The sequence below is a fragment of the Lepidochelys kempii genome, chromosome 1 (genome assembly GCF_965140265.1).
Source record: "Lepidochelys kempii isolate rLepKem1 chromosome 1, rLepKem1.hap2, whole genome shotgun sequence".
Classification (NCBI taxonomy): Eukaryota; Metazoa; Chordata; order Testudines; family Cheloniidae; genus Lepidochelys; species Lepidochelys kempii.
The window spans coordinates 259,648,038-259,672,706 of record NC_133256.1 but is presented as its reverse complement, the minus strand read 5'-3'; the positions used below and the strand labels follow the sequence as shown (position 1 = coordinate 259,672,706).

Sequence of the window (24,669 nt, the reverse complement as noted above, 5' to 3'; positions counted from 1 at the left end):
GTAGGCAGGGCCTAAGTCAGGATGCGGGGTCCTGCCATTCCAACCATTGCTTCCTGTAGCAGACAGCCAGCTTGTGAGGGCACAAGGAACAGCAAAACACTCCAAAATGCCCTGCCCCCAGAGCAGAAAAGGGAACCTTAGACATGATTCAACAGCATCCAAGGACCCTAAGTGGAAGTGAAAATCATGTTGAAACAGTATTCTCCACTATCTTATTCTCCTGTATCATATACTTAAATGACATGAGAGCAAACACAGTTCTTACCTGTATCACTGACACCTTCAGAGGATTAAAAATAAAAGAATGTTTAAAAGGTAGCATGTTAATCACCGCCGACAGAGTTTCTGCCTTTTGCATTTCACTCATCAAACTCGATGGTCAAACAAAAGTGAAATTGGCCTTCACTGGCCCATTCTTACGCACTAGCCCAGTGCTGCTGTGTTTGGGTTTCCACGGGGAAATGCAGAATTTTTTTTACATGAAAAGTATTTTATTCAAATTAGGAACAATTTCCAGGAAAGCAGTTATATAAATATGGGGGTTGAAAGTTAGTTGACAGCTTAAGGAAAGAGCCAGAGCCCCTTGAAAAAAATTCACTGGACAAAGGAGCTAGAACATCTATTACTGCACACCTGACCATCGACTGGTATGAAAGTCAGAGCTCAGCGTGGGAAGGGGAGAGACTAACGCCACAGGAACAAACAGTTCTGTGCCAACTGGTGCCAGGCAAAGTTCACCTCCCCTGCACACACTCCATCCTAGCTGGCGGCTCCATTTGCTGGGTTTACATACGCATCCTTCATGTTGCCATGATTGAGGACTTGACTTAGGGGACCCTTTCAGAGACCTAGAAAGCAATTCTACCACAGCGGCTGACAAGGAGCCTCCCCGACTGTGCCATGTTGCTAGCAGCTGGCACATGCTCTTTGCAGATCTTACAAACAAGCAGAGGTGGGTACATGAGGGCTAGAATACAACCACCACAACCACAACCACACCCTCCTTACTGCTTTCGTGTTCAGACTTCCCCTCTCACCTCTTGATCAGAGCAGGCATTTTGTCGTTTCTGAATCCAACAGACGAGTCTTTGACCTTCTATTACATTTTATTTACAGAGCATTATGGTACATTTCATTGGTGGAATTTACTCTGGGATTATAAAAAAATAATAATAATCCAGCAGCATTGTGCGTCCTGGAGGGGGGAAAGAGCCAACATAAATACCCTACTGTCTTTGTCTGGGCTGGATAAGATTTAGCTCATCTCACAGCAGGTGAAAAAATTAATTTATGAGTAAAACCAAGAGAGAAATTCCCTCCTGTAACTTGTTTTCTACCTCCTCCGTTTCCCAGCTGCTCTCTAGAGCCCTCTTTGGTTCCAGGTCCGTGTCACAGAGAGGATGAGAGAGAGGGATGAGCACATCCTGGTTGTTCCCCTAGCGACAGCAGCCATGTTCCTGACTTACTTGCTCTCCCTGAGACCACATACAGTGGTTGTGGTTCTGCAATTTCAATGCTTCTCAGATCACAGATCGCAGGCTCCAGACACCAGCCTGAAATGCTGTCATTCTCCACACTGCAGCAGCAGCTTCCTACAGAGCTCAGAAAGAGTCATGTCTGTGGGCTAATAGGATTTCCCAGACTCAGGAATCCACCCTCAGACTGCAGCCCATCAGCTAAGTATGAGCCATATTGCTTTCAAAGTTTGGTGCCTTTTCTGGAAGCTGTGACCTGGGGTTTAAAAAAAAACCCAAAATGGAGCTTGCAGACACTGGGGACTGTTCTTTTGCGAGGATAAACGGGAGTTTTGTGACATTTTGCGAGTGCTCAACCCAAAGGAACGACACCCCTTCTTGTCTCCTGCACAGCTTTACTTGGGGCTTCCCCAGAGTGCAGTGCACATCCTTGCTCAAGGCCAGGAGATCCCACCTGAGGGATCAGGGATTAGTCCTCTACCTCCTGTTTTATGCTGCTTATCAGAATGGGAAGCTCTGGGGCTGCGAATTCCACTGCTGACGGGTCGATAGTTTCCTCTTTTACTTGCACAGTGATAACTATTGAGAGACAGAAAGAGGATAAATCAGTCCACCCAGAAAGCTTCATTAACAGCTGGTGTCAACAGCTCCATGGGGCCCACTCTGTTCATATGGACACCCAGTGACAAATGCTTTGGGGGTCCTATCAGTCCCATTTCCCAACGAGCAGGTGCCCACATCACATACAAATACCAGCCCAATTGGCCCCTCTTCCTGGCAGCCTCAGCAGAGACCAAGAAGGGAGCAGAACACAGAGTGACCTCCCATCTCATCCCCCCAGGTCAGGGGAAGCCTATGCTGTGGGTGCTATACCTGTTCTGGGACTAAACAGGGCAAGTCAGCCTCCAGAAGCAGCTGTGTCATTCTGGGACCTTTCTCTGTGGAGAAATTCTCACTCACTCACACAGTCAGAAACGCATCCCCACTGGGACCTGCTGATGCGGGACTCAGCAGCGAGGCGTGTCTCACATACAGCTGCTCACTGCATTAGGCAGCAGTCAATTCCTTTGTTTAGAGGCAGCTCTGTGTATGCTGGGGCTGCGCGAACCCTCGGCTTTCACTGCCATGGCGTTATGCAAACCCCCAGAACCTTTTCCGAGGAAGAGACAGTTAAGTCTTGGCTGTGCTGTCTCCCCAGCCCAGGCTATAGGGACCCCATGCCACGCCTGCTAGGAAGGGGAGCAGGCCACAGGATTGCTAATGGCACCCAGCATGTAGGAGAGGGCTGCAGGCTGGAGTGACTCCCTCTCCTTACTCTCATCAGGTGCTGGCTCCTGTAAGGCCTTGCTTGCAGCTTTTGCTTCTCGCTTTGCTTTTGGGCCAGCTGGTTTCTTGGCTGCCTGCTTGAGGGACCGGGTTTTGGCAGACATCTTTTTCCCTTAACAAAGAAGAATAAAGAGTGTTGGGGAAATCTGTCCTTTTACTAAACACTGCGTTCAACCTCCCAGGGCAGAATCTTCACGGGGCAGGGCTAAGCACACTTGAACAGCAAAACGCATTCTGATCAGCTGCAAGGTCACGGTATTTCTCCCAATCGGACACGCTCCCAAGTTGCTGGTGGCATCTCGCTCTGAAGTGGTGGGGAGCCTCTGCAGGGGTTAACTCCCCACACTCCAAAGAGAGGCAATGGAAGATGGCTATAACCACCTCTCTTCCCATCATCCTAAATATCAAGCTGCCAGTTCTTACACATTAAGGCTGTGGTTCAGCAAAGTACTACTAAGTACCTGAGTAGGCCCACTGAGCTCAGTTAAGTGCTTTGCTTAATCCTCAGGGCCTAGATCCTGAAAAACTGGCAGGGTGACCCTTTATTTGGTGTCTGTATAATTTTGTTAGTTAGGGCATTATGGCCTTTTAGACCATAAGCTCTGTGGGACAGGAAATGTCATTTACTATGTTTGTACAGCACCTAGCACAGTGGGGTTGTGGATTTTAGGTTCTCTGTCTCTCTCACACACACACACAGCAACAACATGGTCTGAGCCCATTAGCTTCTTGACCATCACCATAACCATTCTCATCATCCCCTAACACTAACTGTTAGAAGCTCACATCATGGACTGATTCCAGCTACCCAGGCCGGGCTCTCCATCATATCCACGGACAACGGGGAAGCTGCACGTTGCCAATGAACGTGTCAGTCACCTGGAAGCGTTCTCAGAGGCAGGCAGTCCTAGTCTAGATTGCAGCCAACCGACACAGCCTAGCAGCCTCCCCCCAAACAGTGCCCATGTCTCTCCTCGGCAAGAGCAGCATGACGAGATGCAAAGAGGAATAATGAAGCTATAAACACACACTGGACCAAGTGTACCCAGAGTCAGAAAAGGCCCCTCTCCTGCCTGCGGTTAGTCACACCTGAGAGGGTTTTTTTAACAGTTTCTAGCCAATGGGGGAAAAGAAGGGTGATGTGGAGGCAGGGCTAATCAAACTATCACTCACTTTTCTTTCCATAGGGTTTCTTCTTCTTCTTCGGCACCTCTTTGATCTTCACTGGCGTCGCGGGCTCTGTCACCAAGGCAAGAGGAAAATGAAAGCTGAGCTCCATCACCAGCAGATAACTGGGATGCCATGTTACAAGGCAGATACAAGACCCACATCCACCAGCCCACTCCCTCTCCCTGAGCCAGCCTGCCACAAAAGCAGAGGGAAGAGCTGGGTATAGTGGTGCTGCTAGGTGTATGGATATGAGGGTGAGCATGACAGGCTGGGCATAGCTGGGGGCGCAGTGGTACACCAGGGAAGATGGGGTAGGGCAGGGATGAGGCTAGCAATTCTGGGATGGAAGGAAGGGATCTGAAGTGTAGCAGTGGCAGCCCCTACTAGCTGAAGAGAGGAGTGACACTCGTGTGAGGTTCACCCTTATCCTAGAGACTGAGGGCATCAGAACATCACAGGGCCTGGGAAAGGGAAGGGGGGCAGAGCTGCACCTGCTTCAAGATTGGGTGGGGTAAGGCTGTACTTGAAGGAAAGAAGGAGAGTACAGCTAGAGGGGGGCATGGAAGTGCTCGTGTGATGCCCTATTTCAGCAGGAGCAATCCCCCATTGATTGATGGGACAGAAGACAGGAGAGACTAAAATCCACCTCAAACTGCCAGTCTTCTCTCCTCACCACGCAGATCTGGTTCCTCTGGTCAGCGAGTGAGCCAGGCTGAGAGAGGGCGTGAGGGGTGCATGGAGTCCATGTGGGACTAGGGAGATGGTTTCTCTTCCCCACAAGTCACAGAGGAGCAGGACATGCAAAGCAGTGGGTCAGAAACCTGCCACCAAATTCAGCATCACCACAATCGGGGCAGAGGAACCAATCAGCGTTCACCAACCTGGGGCCACTGGTGGCTGCAGCTGGTAACCCGTCAGCTCACACCAGCCTACAGCATAGATATCTGGTGACTCACAGTCCACCCACTGGTCGTACTCGCTGTCCCAGCCATCAAAGTGGATGCTGAGGAGGCGGTGGACCACACGCTTTACGGTGGCCACGCAGATGAGTCGGGGCTCCATCAAATCCACTGCTTCCAGCTTCATGCCTGCCTTGAAGCCATGGTTTGGACAGTCCTGGGAAGAGGAAAAACCCAACCCAGTTACATCCAGGCCAATCCCAAGTCCTAATGCAAATACACCGGTGTGGTTATGCCTGTAGCTCAAGAAAAGGAGACAGAGCACAATGATGCCTCTTTGGTTTCTCTCACCAAAGTCCGTATCATGATACCTACGGGGGACTTCAGCTACCCCCATATAAACAGGCCCAAAGCCCACAAGCCCCGCCGTTCCGCAGCAAAGCTCAGCCTGACCACAGAGAGGCCAGATGTAAACCAGCGTTTAGCTTTGCAGGGTTCAAAGGACGTCTGACTGAGCCCAGTGAGCCAGCATAGGCATGGGGACCGAGGAAGTGAGACAGGTGTGGCATTATCCCATGACACCATCATGCCATTTTGCTGGTGTGGAATGACTCCTGCCTCCCCCTCCCAGAGAGGGCTGCATTTCAGTGCGGAGATTGATCCCTGTATGGACAATCTGCGACGAGCTTGGAGATCCAAGTGTGGACTTGGAGTGTGGGCTTTAAAGAAATGCAAGTTGCCCTAATCAAAAGCCCATTCCATTATGAAATTCAGAGAAAGACAGCACCAGTTCATCACCAGCCACCAAGTGCTTTACTCATGGAGCCTACGGGAAAGAACTCAGGACACATCCACTGACAGCAGTGAAACCTCCCAGGCATTCCCAAATAGTTTCAGCCGCTAGCACAGAACAGCCCAGCTCAGAAATTCCCATGGTGTGTTTGCTCCTCCCTGCATGCTGGGTCCAAGCTGGTGTGTCTGCCTTGCCCCCCTCCCAGCCGGTACTCACCATGTTGAAGAGCCGCACTGGCACAGCTTTGGATTTGGTCTTTTCCAGGTAACTTGCCCAACTGAAATTCTTTGCATCATACCCTGCAAAAGTAGAAAGGTCACAGAGCATAAGAGCCGGGAGAAAGAGAGAGAGTGCAAGGAAGAAGCAGCAGCTCACAAGGCTGCACAACTAGCCTCCTGGCACTTCCAGGATGCAGCTCAAAGGAAGATAAGAGGAACTGCATCGCTCTGCCACTGCACAGCAGTCCGGGACTCCTTTGCTGAGCACAGATTGGGAACGGCATCAAGTGGTGCAATAGGTTTGAGACGTGGACAAACGTATCCAACAGGGACTCAGCTGAAATTGAACAGCCCCTGTCAATAACCACATGCAGGAGGAAATGGACTTTAAACACATTACTAGGCATGATCTCTCTCCTGCCACCAGGAACGTCAAGGGCAGTGTTGAAAGCAGGAGGAGACCCCCATTTTCTGGATCAGACAGTCCAGGGGGTCTAGAATCCGCTAGCAGTGACAGAGAAGGCAAATTCAGACCACACTTCCATTTTATTTCAGATTAGGAGCCATCAAATACCAAACATTCTTTGGAGCAAGGCGTGGGAGTAAGGCCAGTTCGAATGGATCAGCTGTTGCAACCTCACCAACCTTGACTCTTCAAAAAGAAGCAAGCAGGCCTGGGCCCCACAATTTTGGTCAGTCTGAGCCACAGTTGTGTCATCATGTGCCCCTAGGAGACGTGTAGCCCAGTGACCTTACAGTTCAGGGTGTGAGGTTTCAGAGTCTCACCTTTTGGAGGGGTCAGGTCGATGATGTTCTTCTGGCAGAAGTTGACAGGGAAGATGGCATGTGAGGAAGCATGGTAACAGAACCAATCAGAGCCATCTGCAGATGCTGCCCCATCAATGCCAATCATGAGATAACCGTCCAGCAGGACCTGACAACACAGAGGAAGAGCATGAAAGGAGCAGCTTAGCTTGCTCTAAAGCCTTTCATTCTGAAAGATCCCCAAGACCTCTATGGTTTGTCTATCAGAGGATCATGCCCCCACTTGTGAAATGCAGCCACCTCTGGGGTGGAGCATGGTAGGTGCTAAACAATGCACAGCAATACACTCCAATGTTGTATCACAGATGGGGGAGTGGTAGCTTCTCCAGCTGAAACTGCAGCAGGAGTTTTAGTCAACAGGACCCAGTGACCTGGAATGGAATCTGACAGGCACACAGGGCTGATGTCAATACTCTTGGGAAAAGTGCCATAACCTTAAATAGTCAGGAGCTCAATTTTCCATCTCAAAGGACAGTGCCTCCAGCAGCACAGAGCCCCCTCGAGGCAGTGCTGGGTCACTGGTTCACTACTGACTCAAGAGGGAACAGCACAACCCACTGACTCACCACCACCACTCCCCGCTGTGCCTTGGGAGTCCCCATCCAATCACCAACCAGGCCTGACCCTGCTTAGCCTATCAAATATAGCAGGCGCACATGATGCCAGGGCTAACAAAGTCGCCTATTCGTTCCCACCAGTTCCAATCCCTCAAAATGGATTGCGCCAGACACGGCTTCAGGGGAACATTTTCTGGACAAATAAAGAGCCCTCCTGTAATCTCGTCAACCTTTTGCTTCAAGTCCCCCCCTTCGGGTTGTACGGGGAGCCGATGATTTTCTGGGAGAGAACTGGAAGCCCACGGTGATGCTGCCTCTCAAGTTATGCAAAGTGGACTAGAATCTAGAGAAGGAAAAGGCTCCCTGGGATCCTATCGCCCAGCACCCTGCCAAGTGATGCAAGGCGCTTCACAGGGAGCGAGCAGTGAGGGGAGAGAAAGCAAGACTGGGAAGCCAGGCCATGCAGAATGTATGAACACACACAGCGCTTCCCCTAACACTCCCTGCATCCCTTTATTCCTCAAAGCCACGCTCTGTATGCCGCGCTGACACCCTCCAGGAGCTGCTGAGGTCTTCTGGGAAAGCAGATCCTCCCTTCCGATTATCCAGGGGCAGAGGATGTGGGAGAAGAGCATAGCACATGTGCTGCATTGACAAGGAACTCAACCTGCTGCAGGCAAGCACACCTGTCCTCAGGCAGCATATACACATCTGTAAACTGACCGCAGCCTTGAGTGCCCCAGCTGCTGAAGCTGCGGGCAGCCTGCTGGCCCCTGAACAAGCACCCCAACCTCCTTCCCTGCTGCCTCACTCCCTCAGAGCCCTCCCAAAACAAGAGCCCTGCCTCCTCTCTCACAAGCCCCCGACAGGCCCCCTACCTCGTCCTGCTCTCTAAGGATGCTGAGCAGAGGCTCGGATGTCATAGGCTTCGACTCTGTCCCCTATCAGCCCAGGTTACCTTGCACACAGTAGCCACGCAGATGTTGCCCAGATTCAGGGGGTCAATAGCTTCCAATTTCATGCCTTCCTCGAACCAGCCACCCTCAGCGTAAACAGCCCGCACCTGAAACAGACCGCAGGGAAAAGACAAACTGGGCGTCACCATCAGGACCATGGCCCGTCTCTGAGTGCAGAGGGGATTCAAAGACATGGCGGGGCACAGCAGGGTGGAAGAAGGGGAAGGGAAGGGAAAGGGAAGGGAAAGGAAAGGTTGCCCTGAAGCAGAAAACCAAATGACTGAAACACGATTGGAGGGGGAGGGGGGCGCTAATGTGATTCAAAACCAGAGGCAAACTAACCCCAATGGAACAAAGAGAAACTCCCATAAATCAATCAATAAATCAATCAGAAGAGCCAGCCATGCCAATGCCATCCCCCACCCAGAGCCAACAAGCCTCCCAGCCTCCCATGGAGCAAGCCCTTCCTTCCAGCCCAGCGTCTGTAGCACACAGGCCTCTTACCTGACCTCCCTCAGTCCAGCCCAATCTCGTGTCAGCTTCCCCTTCCACCCTTGGCTGAAGACTACTGTGCATTCACCACCCGATCTAAGTGCAGGAACACCTCCCCCGCGACCCCTGCGCAAGCCCTCTCCCCAGTCGAGCCTCTCAGCTACTCCTCACCCGAGCCCCTAGTCCTGTCTGCATCCTTGAGTCCCTCCACCCTGACCTTGAATGAGCAAACATCCTCTCCTGCTCCTGACCACATCCCCCACCCCATCCTCAAACATCCCCCATTCCAGCTCCAAGCCCCCACAGCACGCAAAGCCTCAGGGCAAGTGAACCCCCTCATTCCAGCCTCGAACAAGCCCACTATGTGGAGTTCTGTGGGCCAGATACTTCTCCGCTGTTGCAAGGGAGAAGAGAGCTCAGCATCTACATGGGTTAGAGTCCAAAGAGCTGTGCTGAAGTGCGGGATGGGTCCTACCGTCTCCTGGCAAAGCTTCCCCCCTCATCCCTTCTTTGCCATGGCAGTCTCAAGGCGCGAGGGCTGAGCTCTCCTACCTTCTTGAAGAGGTAGGGGACAGCGTCACAGTAGATCTTCCGGAAGGTGGGATGGTTTGCCATGTCACTGCGCTTTTCTTCTGCCAGGGGAGGGAAACAAGGAAGAGAAGCAGAAATGAGACATCTACTGTGACAGAGGGGGAGTCCTGCTAAGTCACTATCTGATTGGAGGTCAGCAGCGATAAGAAACAGGAAGGCACCAGCTAGTCAGAGGGGGCTGGAAGGGGATGTTCAAAATTACAAAGGGAAAAAGGATCAGTCCCTTTGTATTACCATGTCCTGTATTATGGGAATAAAGGGTCCCTTGAACTCAAAGGATGGTAGATTTATCACGGATATAAACTTCTATACACAATATATGGAAACCGGGCAGAGATGTGCTCTGGGGGCTCAGCAGAAGAAAGGGAAGGACACCTATGCTGAACCTGGATTTCTTTTTTAAAGCACAACAAAGCATGCTAGCCCCTTTAGGAGTGGGTGCTGCTAGGCTGCCTCTTAATAATAATGAGAAGAATTCTAGGAACTGATGGGAAGAGTAGTCCAAGGACATACGATGCCTCTTGGTCCCTGGACTCCCCTGGGGAACTATATTGCCCACAAATTCCTCTCCTTCAAGGGCCAAGCCCCAGAAAGAGATGACCTAATGTCACATGCTCTTAAAGGGGCCAGCAAGTTTCGTCACATAAGGCTCAATAAATGTATAGCCATTAATAACATCTGTAACTATGCAGGCTAACATAAAGGTACAGTGTACTCACACTTCAGGGGGGAGAAACTGACTGCGTCTTGGGGAGTCGAATAAGAAATCACACTTGTACCACTGACATGCAGCAGAGTTTAATTGGCCAGGTGCATTATACTGCGTTGTTCGGCCTTTGCAACATCTCATAATGGATACCAGAGGGTAGGTTACATGGCCAGACAGAAGCACTGGTCTGCTACGCTAGAAGCAGGTGATGTGATTACGACAGCTGGCCCAGCTTGCAAGATACGGGATGGCCTTGTCAGAATCAGAACCATTCCATGAAAACCCAGGACTAGGGTCAACTCTAATCTTGTGTCAGTGTCTCTCTGGGACCAACCAATCGAAGGCAGGCTGGGAGAGTTCCGGGAAAGGCCACATGGATTTGTACCTGTCTTCTTGATGTTGTGACCCACCCTACGTGACCAGCCCACTGGGTGGATCAGAGTGCTCCACATATGGCACCAGAAGTCATCATCGCTATCCCCATCCTCATAGAGGAGCCTCAGCCGGCCACCAATCACTGTGTCCACTACTGCCATGCGCGTCCGAGACACATGGGTCTTGTCCACTACCTCCACCCGCATGCCCTGACGGAATGGGTACTTCATGTTTTCCGCCATCTGCGAGGACAACAAACAAACAGGATCTCTCAGATCCCTTCGTCCCCAAACGCTTTACACAACACGACTCTCTCCACATGCACACTGATCACTTGACTGCACGTCAGTGCTGGGAGGAACAGACACCTCGAGGGAGGGACACAACAGCCATTCTAAGACCGTGTACAGGGAGACTTTGGCAAAGCAGTAAAGTGCCTAAAACCACTATGGCTTTCTGCTAAAAGCAGCCAAGTCAGCAGGCTGTAAATTGGCCATTCAGCAGTCTCCGTTCAACCAAGGCAGGAGGGGAGGGGGTTTTTTGGGTGCCACAGAAAGGGCAGCTTGACCCCGCATCCTTCCTGATAAGAATTGTGTTGAAGTTGCTGATACATGCATCTTAGAAGAGCAGGATGTGCCCCAGGAATGTCTATTGGGGCCTCAAGGCTGCAAACTCTGGAAAAACCCACACCTGGTTCATCGATAATCAGAAGGAACCTCTCGCTTGACCATTGAAACTGCTTACTTAAAAGTTTGCTTTAAGGGACATGTCATTCTATTACTAATGTATAAATAAGGGGAAAAAGTTTGAGGTAGGGGGACTCTTCAGGACTGGACTCTCCCTCTGGATGCATTTTGTGTTCCCCACTAGCAGACGGGCTGCCGTTGTGCCACTCGAGAGCCACTCTCAGCTTTGGTAATTATCAAGGGTTGGGGGTGTTTTACTAACCTGTTGCAGACATGTGTATGAGACTAAGTAAAGTTTAGCTTTAAGTGAAAGCACTCTGGTGTTGTCCTGTTTGTGCCAACCATCAATCGGTTGGACGGCCGTGTCTCCCCTGATATATTTCCTGACACCACCTTGCACAGACTAAAAGTTACCAAGAGCTTTGGGTTGAAAGAACCCCGGGTAACAACCGTGCCACTGCACAACTGGGGATAACAAGGGCTGAATAACCAGTCCTAGTGAAATCCCTGTTACAATTAGAGTTTGGCAGAATGTAACGCCTCCAGCCCAAACTGGGCCAGTGCATGGGGCTCACACCTCACTTCTGGTGAAAGTGGCCATAAGGTCTTCCATAGCTACCTCTGGTCACAAACTTATTGGAGTCTCTCAGTTGACTCAAAAGGGGAGTGGGATCAGGCCCTTTGTTTCACACTTCTTAGAAAGACTGAACCTCCAGCAACACCCTCCAACCCCACCACTATCCTGGAGCACTTGTACAGACTGACTAAGAGACTCGGTGCTAAGTCACCCGCATCACCCTCACTTTTCCTTGGGGGAGACTCCCAAATTTTGATCAGGCCCAACCCAACCTATCCTTGAGAACGTTCAAAGGCATCTGTAAAGTACCTGTCACCTTGGTCTATCAGAGCCCAGGGTCTCAGAGTGCAGTGAGATCTAATGCCATGTGGCAAAACGCACATTAGCAACATCTCTGTGGGGACACAACCCCACATGTGCCTTGTAGAAGGTTTTCTCCAGACTTGGCCATGAGGAGTAAGTGTATTTGTGTCTGGGAAAGCCTTGGATATGGTAACATTCCAGTCTCTCTTTAGCACTTCACTGCCAGCTCTCCCAAGAGCTTGTCTCCACCACAGCTCAGTGGGTCTGACAGATTATCCCATGAACAAACAGCGTCATTGTAATTGCCTCAAACCATGGGAGACTCTAGTTCGGTGTCTCCAGTTCAATGTCCCTGACTACCCTGGATCCTGCAGATAAGTGAATCCCGTCAAGGTCTTTTTCTGCCAGCCATTTCATGGTATTATTTTCCCCATCAGAAATGTAGAAAGAAACTTTTCAAAACGTGCCAGCAGGGGGAGCCTGCCTTCTCGCTCGACTCTGACTGGAGTCACATCTACTAACACTCCTTCCGATTATTAAAAAAACCTGCCTGTCAAGATCTTAATGAGTTTTCACACCCAGTGCTACTGACTGTGTGCATTTCAGGAGAGCCAGGGACGCTAGTCTCGTCAGTTTTGTTTTTCTCTCATTCCCCAGCGTGTTGCTGGGCTTCCAAAAGTGAAGAAGAATGTTTCTATTCAAAACAAACAGCTCATTCACTGAAATAAAACAATTCACATTAAACAGCAGGATTTACTTGTGTGCGTGCGCACAAAGGAAAACAAAACCCTCACCAATATTTTGGGCCTCAACTGTTTAAGAACATCCTTTTAAGCCCTGAAAGAGAAGCAGTCAGGCTGACTGGGTCAAAGGAACCCACATTGCCAAAGGAGCATTCTGTCCTACTTTCCAGGTGTGCCAGGCAGCCCTTAAAGGAAAATGCCCTCCCCCACCCTGCACTATGCTGGTTCTCCCTCCCAGTACCAATGAGCAACAGGAGAGGTAAACAGAGCTTGAACCAAGAGAGGGAGACTCCCCCCACAGTGCTGTGTCTCCATCTGTGAACTGGATGGATGGTAGAACCTTTCCCTTGTCCTTCCCCTTTACCTTGATGTGGAAATCCACAGGGATGGTCCTTGCTCCCACCAGCCTTTTCATGAGGTACCCCCTCCAGTCTGTGTACTTGGCGTGGATGGCTGTACAGAAACAGAGAACAACAGCTCATGTTCCTTGCCCATTGCACCTTCATGAGGGCACAAAGTTAACAATGCATTTGACCCCTTCCTCCTTTCCAGGAATTGCCGGTCTAAATTCAAGATGTTCTTCCCATTCAGATACACCAATGATCACTAGTCTTTCACTCTCACACACTCACAGCCACACTGCAGCTATATACGAGCAGAATGTCAGGTTTCTGATAAGCTCACGGAGCTTTGCCACCATTTGGCACAGAAAGTAGAAGAAAATTCATTAATATTCTTTCCGTTATCTTTGCACCAAGGAGCCCCAGTTACAGATCAGGATCCCATTGTGTTAGGTGTACAAATATAGAACAAAATGGCAGCAGAGTGCTATTTAAAATAGTGGCTGGTACAGAGGAGGTAAGTCAGCCCCTAACACAAGAATGAAGGGGCACTTCATGAAAATTAAAAGGCACCAAATTTAGAATGGATAAAAGGAAATCCCTTCAAACCAACGGTCTGTTGGAGGTGGGATACTGAGCTAGAAGATATGATCTGTGCCTTGGAAAACTTACAAGCTAAGATCCCAATCCTGCAATTGGATTGACACACATGGACCTGTGCACCCATGCAGGGCCCCACTAATTTCAAAGGGGCTCCATTTGGGAGCAAGAGGCTGCCCATGCTGATATGACTGCCAGAGCAGGGCCTAAATTGGGACACGAGGTGGTATAGATTCCAAAGCCAAGAAGAGACCATTATGATCCTTTAGTCCAGTGGTTCTCAACCTTTCCAGACTACCCCTTTTCAGGAGTCTGATTTTTCTCATGTACCCCAAGTTTCACCTCACTTAAAGTCTTGCTTACAAAATTGTCACAGCCACACTAGTACTGACAAATTGCTGACTTTTTACCATATAATTATAAAATAAATGAATTGGAATATAAATATTGTACTTACATTTCAGTGTACAGTCTATAGAGCATTATAAAAAAGTGATTGTCTGTATGAAATTTTAGTTTGTACTGACTTTGCTAGTGCTTTTTATGTAGCCTGTTGTAAAACAGGCAAATATCTAGATGAGTTGATGTACCCCTCTGGAAGACCTCTGTGTACCCCTAGGGGTATGCGTACCCCTGGCTGAGAACCTCTGCTCTAATCTGACCTCATGTATAAGACAGGCCATAGAACTTCCCCAAAATAATTCCTAAAGGAGATAGTTTAGAAAAACATCCAGTCTTGATTTAAAGATGATCAGGGATGGAGAAGCCACCCTGAGCCTTGGTAAATTGTTCCAAGGTAATATGGGCCTAGGGAGAAGGCTGGGATAGGCTGTGGAAATGGAAAGCAACTGAGTAAGATGTGTAAGTCAAGACATGTCAATTTCAACCTATGTAAACAGCATTTAAAGAACACCCCCACATGCCAGAATTCTGCTCTTTTACCAGCACCCTTCGTGATCCTTCCAGTTGAGGATGGATAGACACAATTCCTCCCATCACCCTCCAGCACCACTCCTAGTCAACCAGAGGGAGTTGCAGAGAGAGAGCAATGCAAGAAGTTGCTTTCTGAGGACCAAGAGAAATGGACACTTTATAACAGAAGACAGCAGCGGATCTGCATTCCAAAGCATTACGAACATGACACTGTGAGACAGAGATAGGAGAGAAACCAAGACTGCTACATGTGGAATTAAACACTGGCATCTCCTCTCACAGCATGACACCCGACAGGCACTCACTCTGTGGGGGTACCAGGATTTTGCTGTTGATGGCACACCAGCCAATGGGGTGAATGTCCACTGTGCCCAGGTTGCACCAGAAGTCATGGCTGGAGTCATTCTCAAAGCCTTCGTACCGCAACAGTGCTCTGTATCCTGCCGGAGACAACAAGAGAGGGAAGAGATGCATTAAATCTTTTCTCTGCTCTGGTTACTTTGTTCCCTACAATACATTCTCCAGTGCTCCATGAAAATTAGCTTCAAGTGAAAGGACCTTCCACCCCTTCCCTTGGAAGATGAATGGAGCTCAGCAACACAAAGTCCTCCCACGAGACCTGCCCGTTTACCTTGTTTAGGTTCCATCTATTGCTCCTAAACAACTCTTCTCCCTCCTGGCATTTCCCCCTTTCAAAGACCCCTGGATGCAGTGATGAGCTGTCAAAATCTTAACAACCGGTTCCCCATAAAAAGTTCTGATTTAAGGGATGTGCCCCAGTATGTATTTTTTGTACCAACAGGGTTACCATACGTCCGTATTTTCCCGGGAGGAATTTTTAAAATTTAAAAATTCCTCCTGGACGGCCATTTAAGAACCAAAAAGCCTGACCTGTCCGGGAAAATACGGATGTATGTTAATCCTGCCTAAAGTTCTTTTTTAAAAAGATGGGCCTGAACTAGAAATGAGCTCCATTTCACATGTGTGGGTCCCGGCCACTCCCTGGGGGTGTGCTAGAGTGACCAGATGTCCCGATTTTATAGGGACAGTCCCGATTTTGGGGTCTTTTCCTTATATAGGCTCCTATTACCCCCCACCTCCTGTCCTGATTTTTCACACTTGCTGTCTGGTCACCCTAGGGTGTGCACATGTGTGGGTCCCAGCTGCTCCCTCATTGAAGCAGGTGTGCAGGGTTACTGCCCTGGGAACTGCAGGGCAGCACTGGACGTGGGGCCAGCTGCAGACAGGGGCGTGGGGCAGGGCTAGCTAGAGGCAGGGGGTGCAGGGCTGGCTGCGGGCAGGGCAGGGGGTGCGGAGCTGGCTGGAGACAGGAGGGTGCGGGGTTGGCAGGAGGCGTGGGGCTGGCTGGAGGTAGGGGCTGGCTGGAGGTAGGGGCTGGCTGCAGGCAGGGCACGGGGGTGCAGGGCTGGCTGGAGACGGGGCTGGCTGTGGGCAGGGCAGGGGGTGCGGCACTCACTGCCTGGATGGCTCCCGTAGCCCCATTAAAGTGTCATATGGCCAGGCCAGATAGATTCAGATCTGATAAACATCCCTCAATTATCGCCAGTCCCTGTCGGTTACTGATAAGCCTCTCAAGAGACCTACCTGCAATCTGGATGACAGAGGCGATCCAGTACACCCGGCTGGGGAGCACAGCATCGCTATTCAACACCTCCACCTTCATCCCTTTCATCACGTCCTCCCACTGCTCGAACAGCGGCACCTGCAAGATTGGGGCAGAGATGACGGGAGAGGAGAGAAAAGAATGGTAATTATGATCCAACCTGCATATATTTTGCAGACACAATCTGCCTCTTGCTCACAGAGCTGTGCTTCACAATGTATGCTTTCATTTAAACCAGTTCTTTCTGGCCCTTGGGGCTGTAAAGAGAAACTATGACAACATGAACTGAGCATAATGAGGCACAATTGCCTTCGTAAGTCTTCACACAGCCTGACACAGTAAGCTCTGAACTGTTCAGGCTTTGAAATCTAAAGATGGCTTTAGCACCCAGATCATAACAAGACTGATGACACCAAGTTGTTCTCTGGCTCTGGGCCAAGCAGCAGGGACTGCGTAATTTCAGAATGAGAAAGAAGAGTTTTCCATACCGCTGGTGAGCTGTGACCCTGCAGTGCCAGTCCATTAGGATCAGAGTGCTAATCACCATGAGAAAAAAGAGGCAATTGCTACATGGAAGCTGGCTACCCCAGACAATTACCAGGCAGCTGGACACCAGTTTGAGGTCACAAAGACCACAGTAGGGGCTACTATCACAGTTGCTATTTCAAGGGCTGCATGCATGGCAGTACAGTGTTATAGGGGTGCGTGAGCAAGGTGGCCAATGTGCCAGAAATCACTGAAGGACTTGATTACAATTTCCAAATTGTTTCGGGGCTATCAACAGAACTCATGTGGCCCTCCTCCCACAAGTACGTCGGAGGAGCACTGGCCCATGGTGACACCAGTCCCAGGGGAGCAGCATAGCAGGTACCTGAACACGTACACAGGAAGACCACCCAAAGCACATGATGCCACAATATGGAAAAATTCTAGAGCCTAAGAATGGACCAGAGGGAGGGAGAATTATTCCCATAATAAAATATTGACATGAATGGTGTCTCCACCCCCACTGTGATTCTAAGTGCCTAGCCATTTTTACCATGGCTAACAAAACCACCTCCTAACCACACCCACCCAGAGGATACCATTTCAGCTATATATTTAGCAGGAAGGTGGTAGAATGAGTTTTTTGGGGGGGGGCTGAGAGCAAGGCAGAGATACCCAACGACAGCACAGGGACAAGCATAGCAATTATAACATCTGTTTACTGCATAACATATGTGAAACTAAGGGAGATGGCTTCTGTGAACAATGTAGCAAAGATGCAGAATCTACAGGCAGCTGACCAGGCACGCTGCTGCATTTGAAGCTGTTATTCATATTAGTACTACATGCAAGGGGTGAAGTATGAGACAGAAGCTCTCTATTCACCCACCTTCAAAGTGTAAATGGATGGTAGGAATTCAGTTTCTGCATTAGGACTCTGCTGCACTGGGGTTCAGTTTCTCCCTCAGGGGCAAAGGTGATCTATAGTCATTATCACCTGAGCTTAGGGCTCAGCTGTGCCACCTCAGTTAGAACCTTTATAGGTAGTAGCCCCATTAGTTTCAGTGCAGGTACTTGTCAATGTAAGGGTGACAGACGGAGGCCCTTCACGTGTACAGTGTGGAAGTTTATGGCAGAAGGCACCGGGGGGGTTCTGAGGGGCCAACTGCTGCAATTAAAAGAGGTTATGCAACACTGGAGTGGAGGTAGCACATCCTTGTTTGTATGCATGTATATAGCTCCCACTTGGGTGAGCGATGTGGTGTGGGGAGGGAACTGTACAGAGGAATAATTCAGTACAGTATTACAGTTAAAGAAGAGGAGGGGAGCTAAGTCAGCCAGAGGAGCTCTTATCCAGGAAGATTTTTATTAAACACCAAAGGCTATAGGCCAGCTGCAAGATCAAGACATAACAGCACAGTGCAACAGATCACAGTGGGTGATTTGTTGGAGCCACATTTACACTGTAGCCTTGGCCTGGAGGCCTAATGTTGCATCAAGATGGCAGCCATTTTCTCCCGAGCACTGTTTATTTGGTGTTTTCTTTAGGAACTCTCTCTTCCATTTGCACGTCTCATTCCACAAAGAGTTCTGCTTCGTTTTCTTGTCCTCCTGGCAGAACCTTCCCTTGTCTCTCATTTTAACCACCTTCTCAACCTCATACATTAATTCAGAACCCTGGCACATGTTCAGGAACAGGTCTTGTCTGCTCTTCTCCTGGTCCCCAAGGTCTGTGAACCTTTTCACCACAGTGGATCTGATCAGCTTCCCCCCAGGTTGCTCTGGGAGGTCTATACTGGTGCAATGGGTTACTGAAATAAAGAGAGAGAGAGTTAACAGCCAAAGCAACAGCACATCCAATAATTATCAAATTAATAATTTCACTTCAGTTTCAAACTCTAGTCCAAGAAGAAAGTATCATGCAGGAAGGAACTAGAGATGGCAAGGACATAGCATTGGTATTCACACACCACTTCTAGGACTAAGGGTGGGTGAAGATGCTACTTAATAGGATAGAGGGAGAAAAGCCAGGAATGATCCTAACTGAATTAGGAAAGGTGACTTAGATCTCTGGCCTACATACAAAATTGCACCAGTTTAACTGAATTGGCTTAAATTGCACCTTCAGTTATTTCAGTGCAATTCTGTGTTGACACTCCTAAAATCCATATAACCCTGGCTTACAGATAGCCGGTTTTAAAGTAATGGGTGTCCACGCATGGGGCTTGAACTAGTTTAACTCAACCAGGGCATGTCTGTCAGCACATGTTGTGGGCCATCCTTACTGTGGGACAAAAAGGATCCTGGGCATGTTTGTGAGCATCCTTATTGTGGGCCATAAAGGATCCTGCAAACCATCTCTCTACGGGGCTCCCGTCAAGGGAAAGAAGCCATTTTAAAGAGTAAGGGAGAAAGCTGGTAAGTTTGGAGTAGTGGTTCACACAGATGAGAGGGGACCAAGCTTTGTGAGAGCTTTTGTGGGGGAGAAGGGAAACTATCATTGCCCTAATACTTGATGGCAAAACTAGAGGACGTGCTCAGAGATTTTCCAAATAAAATGTTCCAGGTGTGGGAAAAGCCAAGGGCCAAGACTAGCTGGTGTCTGATAAATGTAGAGGATTTTACTGTCAGACAATTGGGAATAGGCCATGCTATTACTGTATCCCAAACCCATGGGCTATATTTTGCTTGCTTACCTCTTTGCCAGTAAAATATGCCCAAGTGTTTTCCAGGTTTTTAACAGCAAGGCAGACTGATGGGAGGCTGCAGGTAGATAGAGGCACCAATCTGGTTCGGCAGCCTGCACTGCAAATGGGGCAGACGGATATAATGTCACATGAATGTTGTGGCCATTGTGCCCAGCCAGTAGTTTCCTGCAATTAGAGTCTCTTGTTTTTAGACTTTTTACATTGCAATCTCCCCAAGGATCTGCCAAGTTGAGTCCAGCCACACAGAGTCGCTCAGCCAGGCACTGTGCAGGCGTCTCCACCTTGACTGGGAACGGAGGCCTATGAGGCAAAAGGAAGGAGGGGCACAAACAGGTAGAGTGTCTGAGAGGTGACAGAGCAACCAAAACAGCTGAGCTGATGAGGGATTTGGCAAGAGCTGCAGAGGCATGCGAGTGGAGACTGGCCCCTGCTAGAATAAGGGAAGGGGGAAAAAAATGGGTATTTCCACCCTCATGCAAGGTTATAACCGCCCTTTTTACATATACTAACAGCATCCAGAAGACCCTTTCCCCACCCCTGTGAAATAAGCCTCCCCGCTTCCCCAATCAGTACATAAAACAGTAAGAAGGTGCATACCTGCTGCTGTACAGGGCCCCATATCTCCTGATTCCTTGTCCTGCCAACTCAGCTTGGCGGTCTTCTCCAGATCCAGGGTTCTTGAAAGCGGGCAATGCGGAAAGCTGGCAATGCAACCAGCAGCTTCAGTCCAGCTCCTTGTCCTGCTAGGCCATGGATCTACTGTCTTTCTTAGAGTCCCTTCAACAAAGCACTGTACGTGCCTCCATGCTAGTTAGTAGCAAATCGGGCAGAGCAGAAGGGTGTTCTGAACCTTATCATACTAGATCTTCCCTGCCTCCATCTCCTCACAGCACCATCTGACACTCCAAGTGATGTCCATCTCGGCCAGTCTGAACTCAGTTGCCAAGTTATACACTAAACCAGGCTGAGCTGGCCAGAGACCTCTTCCTCTCCCCAGACAGGCATCAGAGACCACACATCAGCCTCAGGCCTGTGGCAGCAACCTTGTAAGATGGTCTCCTCCAAGACATGCTGCCGATAGAACCAGTTGGGTTGCAGAAGCAGATGATGTTGCTCGCTGTGAGAATACAGAGCTCTGTGGTAATGGGCTGTGTGATGCTACTTGTATGGGCAGGTGGATTCCAGCCAACTAGAGTTTTACGCCGCAGAATGTGGATCACACAGGCAATGACAAGCGTGATGGGGATAGCTATTGAGAGGACAATTGGCATCAGCGGGGCTAGGAGAACAGGCAAGCTCCACCCACAATGGCCCTGTCTTGACGTAGACTGGCATAGCAGGGAACCAGTGGCTGTTAGCTTCGCTCAAAGCAAGCTAATCCAGATGGCCGTGGCCTTGGTGCACTGCCAGTAGTGTGGTGTCTGGATGTGGTGTGTGCTAGGGGACAGCATGGCAGCTAGCACAGCCATTTCCTCTAGTCCATGACATCACCATGGAGTGAGAAGAACAAAGTAATACCAGAAAAACTAAAGACATTCTGCGAAGAACCACCCACAGCTCAAGTGGGGGTGGTGGGGAGAAGACATACAGACAGGGTTTCTATTTCTAAAGAGTTTGGGGTTCCTTCCAGCACAACTCGGGACGACAGAGTCCCACCTCCCTCCCTGATGCCATTCAATGACATTTCTATCTCGGGTAACATCAAGATCCCTGCCTATTTTCCTCCTGGGGACGGAGCATGCTCCCTCCACAGGATTCCGGCATGACCAGCAAGGCTCAGACTCCCTCCCTGTCAGGAGGCAGAGACAGAGTCTGATATCCAACTCTTCTACACCATGTGGCTTCCACACCTCTTCCTCACTCATCTCATGCACACAGGAAGAAGCCAATAAGCCCAGGTAACATGACACACTGCACACAAGCAGAAAGGCACAGAAAATAAGGAGAACTCACGTGTTTGAAGCAGCTGACGGGGGCAGCCTTGTAACCATGGTCCTGCAGGTACTTTCCCCAGTCAAAGCCCAGGACAAGGGCTGCAGGAGGACACAAAAGAAGAGTGTCAAGGTCAGCTGGTTCTGAAGAGGATGCAGAACACAGCCTGTCTAATGCCCAGCTCCTTCTTCTCCACACCCACCTGCACTTACCATCTTGGCCTGTCAGCGTTCCATCTGCCAGTTGACCTGTCCCCTGGGAATGGAGGAATGCCCCAATTTTGGCAGACCATGCTGCCTTGTGCAGAACTTTAGCCTTCTTTGTAGGTGGTTTGCCCTGGGGAAGCATAAAAAGAAGATGAGGTTGGGATCCAGAGGCAAAGGGATAATGTATCCCTGAAGGCAAGGTGCAGACTCACCTCCCTATCTCTGGCTGAAGGATTTCAGAGGTCATGACATTCTTCTACACTCACGGGGCCATGAAGAGCCAGAACCACCATGGATACCGTGCAGTTCTGCCCTCCCCATCTTTTCCCACCCGTGTAGAGAGCAGGACCCTTAGCATGCCCTTGTGTCCCTCAAGGAAGGGAGGGAGGTACCAATAAGCCTCCAGCAAGCATGGTCTTGTTGACACTTCCCCCTACAGGCGAGTCCCACTTTGATTCCAGAGGCCACCGGGTGGGTGTCACTCACCTGCAGCCTTGCCAGGATGCTGGCTTTCTTGGAGTTTGAGGAGTAGCTCCTGGAGCAGGAGACGCTGCAGAAGCGTTTGGTCTTCGAAAAGAAAGCTTCCCTTGTGCCCACGATCCCACACATTTCACACACAGCTGGGGGAGAGGAAGATACTCAGAATGAGAGCTGGGGGTATGGCATTAACCCTGCAAGGGCTAAGCTCAGGCCAGCAATGTTACAGCGCCAGGAAGCGTAACTAACTTGACTAACCCCAGCAGAACCTCGAGAGCCTCTTGACAGAACTCAGAGCATAGAACACAATCACTAGGCAGTTCCACTCCCAAGGCATGTGTATTAAGCTAAACCACCACACATATCCTGAAGCACTGTACTGCTTTCAAATGGGTCCATATCTGTTTCTAATTAGCTACTGTGCCTCCTTATGGCACGCAGAGCATATAGTACCTGGCTCGGAGCCGCTGTCTTCCATCAATCGGCCTGTAGTGGGTGGATGTAGCGGCAGAGGGGAGGTGGGCAGCTCCCCAGCTTCACGATCTGCCACATCATTATCACTAGACTCATCCAGGCAGGAGCTGCTGTCACTGCCCATGCTGCTGTTGTAACCCCGGAAGCTATCATAACCCCCAAACAAGTCCAAGTCATCGTCGTCATCATCTTCATCCTCCTCCTCCATCCGCTTCAAGGATGGCATCTTGCGGCAGAAGGGAGACAGCTAGCGGAGAGAATAATGCTTCAGACCCAAGATTTTCAACATACCCTTATGCAGTAAGCCTGGCCTCAGCACAGCAGGATTGTCCCACAAGGCTTAAGGAGGGAAAACCTGGTGTGGCTGCTAAGGATTCTACCTAGTAGACTCAAGAGCAGGTGTGTCCCACTCACTTGGGATGTGGGGGGAGGAGGGGAAGAGGACTCCCACCCGCTCAGTGAGTTCTCTTTTAGGTTTTACCCATCAGACTCAGCGTTCCCACAGAAAAAAGAATTCATAGTCACAGAAGTGCAGAAAGTGGGGGGTGGCAGAAGGATGGAGAGGAGGGCCACAGTTGAGGTATAAGGAGAGATCAGTTTACAGAGGCACACAGCAAGGTAGGATCAGCAATAGTTGCACTGGAGGCTGACTGGTGACTTCAAGATCACCAGTCCTTTACTGCTCCCAGGCGCTAAAGCAGTAGCATAAGCTTTTAGGGCAAGAGGCACCCTTCAATCCCCGCACTCCATATTGCTTTCCCACTTCCTCCCGCCTCAAAACAAGAGCGGCCAGACACATGCTGGGGCACAGTGAAACAGACTCGGTCCTGGTGCACGTAAGCAGATCCAACTCCCATTAAAAAACAGGGGGCTTCCAGCTGCTCCCATCGAACCTGAACAGTTTCCCGCAGAGGCGGTGGCAGGAAAACAGGAGATTGTTCACACGGCCCTGGGCACGGGGCAGAGCCAGAAGCCGGCAGCGAAGAAGTCCAGGGGCTCAGCGGCTACACCCCACGCCGAAGCCGGGCACCACTGATTGCGTTACCTCAGCGGAAGGAGCCTGATCTACCCGCAGGCAGGTGGGGGCCCGTTACCGCACCACAAACCAGGCCCTTTTACGAACAGAATTCAGGGGACCCCCTGCGAAGGATCCCCCTGGCTGCCCACACCCCTGCCAAGCCCCTGCGGCGGGCGGGCTGGCCGGGGTCCCGCGGGCCGGGGGCCGCAAAGGGGGCGGGGCGGGCTCCCCAGCCACTCCCCGGGGCGGAGCAGGCTCTGAATGGCGGCTTCTCACCCAAAGCACCTCGCCGCTGTAACGCCGGGTGAGCCCCACCCTGCCGCAGCGCAGGGCCCCCGGAGCCCCGCAGGGCAGCGCCTGCCTAGCCAGCCCCGCGGCGAGACGGGGGAGGCCGGAGCTAGCGTGTCCGGGGGCCGGGTCCCGGGGCAAGCAAAGGGATCGGAGGCTGCAGCATCTCTCTGCCCCTCCTAGGGCCGGTGTCCGGCCCCCGCGGCGCGGCTCGGCTCACCTCGCCCCTCTCCTGCTCCATGGCTCCCGCCCTGCCCAGCTAACAGCTGGACGCCGCCATCAGGCACATGGTGCCTTCGCTGACCAGGCCCCGCCCCCGACAGGGCGTCACACGCCAGCCATGAGGGCGTTAGCTTCACCGTCCCCCATGTACCAGAAACGCCTATTGGCCCTTTCCTCCCGGCCAATCCCCGGAGAGATTGCTGAACAGCCGGGAACGCGTCCCTCCCGCCGCGAGGCATTCTGGGAGTTGTAGTTCGCAACGCCCAATAGCTTGGCAGAAGGCGGCCACGGGGTGGGGAGGCAGGTTTCAGAGTAGCAGCCCTGTTAGTCGGTATCCGCAAAAAGAAAAGGAGGACTTGTGGCACCTTAGAGACTAACCAATTTATTTGAGCATGAGCTTTCCTGAGGCAGGTGGCTCCCCAGGCGTGGTCCGTCCTCCCGGCTGCGTCATTCTCCCTACAGCCCTAGGTGGGGTGGGGTGAGGTGCCTCAGGCCGAGCCTCCTTCTGTCTACTCGCATGGGCGGGGCGGGGCAGGCGCGAACCTCCAGCCGCGATCGCTCCTGCCTGGAGCCCGCGGGAAACCCTGCCCGGTGCTCTCCGGTGCCAGGGGCCAGGCTAGTCCTGGTGCCCGCTCTCAGGCTAATTCTGGTTTTCATGAAGCCCC

At 50.8% G+C, this 24,669-nt stretch overlaps 1 protein-coding gene across 4 annotated transcripts; it reads right to left on the bottom strand.

Annotated features, from left to right (window-relative positions):
- Window positions 1-1,087: 1,087 nt before the first annotated feature.
- On the bottom strand, window positions 1,088-24,129 carry L3MBTL2 (L3MBTL histone methyl-lysine binding protein 2). Of its 4 annotated transcripts, none has more exons than XM_073327150.1 (17): window positions 24,003-24,129; window positions 22,456-22,723; window positions 22,012-22,145; window positions 21,532-21,655; window positions 21,341-21,420; window positions 16,175-16,292; window positions 14,875-15,009; window positions 13,060-13,148; window positions 10,397-10,628; window positions 9,264-9,343; window positions 8,222-8,326; window positions 6,668-6,815; window positions 5,880-5,962; window positions 4,853-5,087; window positions 3,975-4,040; window positions 2,791-2,913; window positions 1,088-2,054 (listed from the first exon to the last, which is right to left on the bottom strand). In XM_073327150.1, the coding sequence occupies exons 1-17, from the start codon at window positions 24,021-24,023 to the stop codon at window positions 1,945-1,947; spliced, it is 2,151 nt and encodes a 716-aa protein (XP_073183251.1). In that variant the 5' UTR covers window positions 24,024-24,129; the 3' UTR covers window positions 1,088-1,944. The 4 variants fall into 4 exon arrangements, with proteins under 4 accessions (XP_073183251.1, XP_073183257.1, XP_073183263.1 ...); XM_073327156.1 differs by lacking the exon at window positions 24,003-24,129 and adding an exon at window positions 23,771-23,990; XM_073327162.1 differs by lacking the exon at window positions 24,003-24,129 and adding an exon at window positions 23,522-23,691.
- Between the last annotated feature and the right edge of the window lie 540 nt (window positions 24,130-24,669).

Coding starts and splice junctions, on each gene's coding strand:
- L3MBTL2 (XM_073327150.1), bottom strand. CDS start 24,023: ATGGAGCAGGAGAGGGGCGAG. Junction 4,041..4,852: donor GCAGCCACCAGTGGCCCCAG/GTTGGTGAACGC, acceptor CCTTGGTGACAG/AGCCCGCGACGCCAGTGAAG. Junction 2,914..3,974: donor GAAACCCTATGGAAAGAAAA/GTGAGTGATAGT, acceptor TTCTTTGTTAAG/GGAAAAAGATGTCTGCCAAA.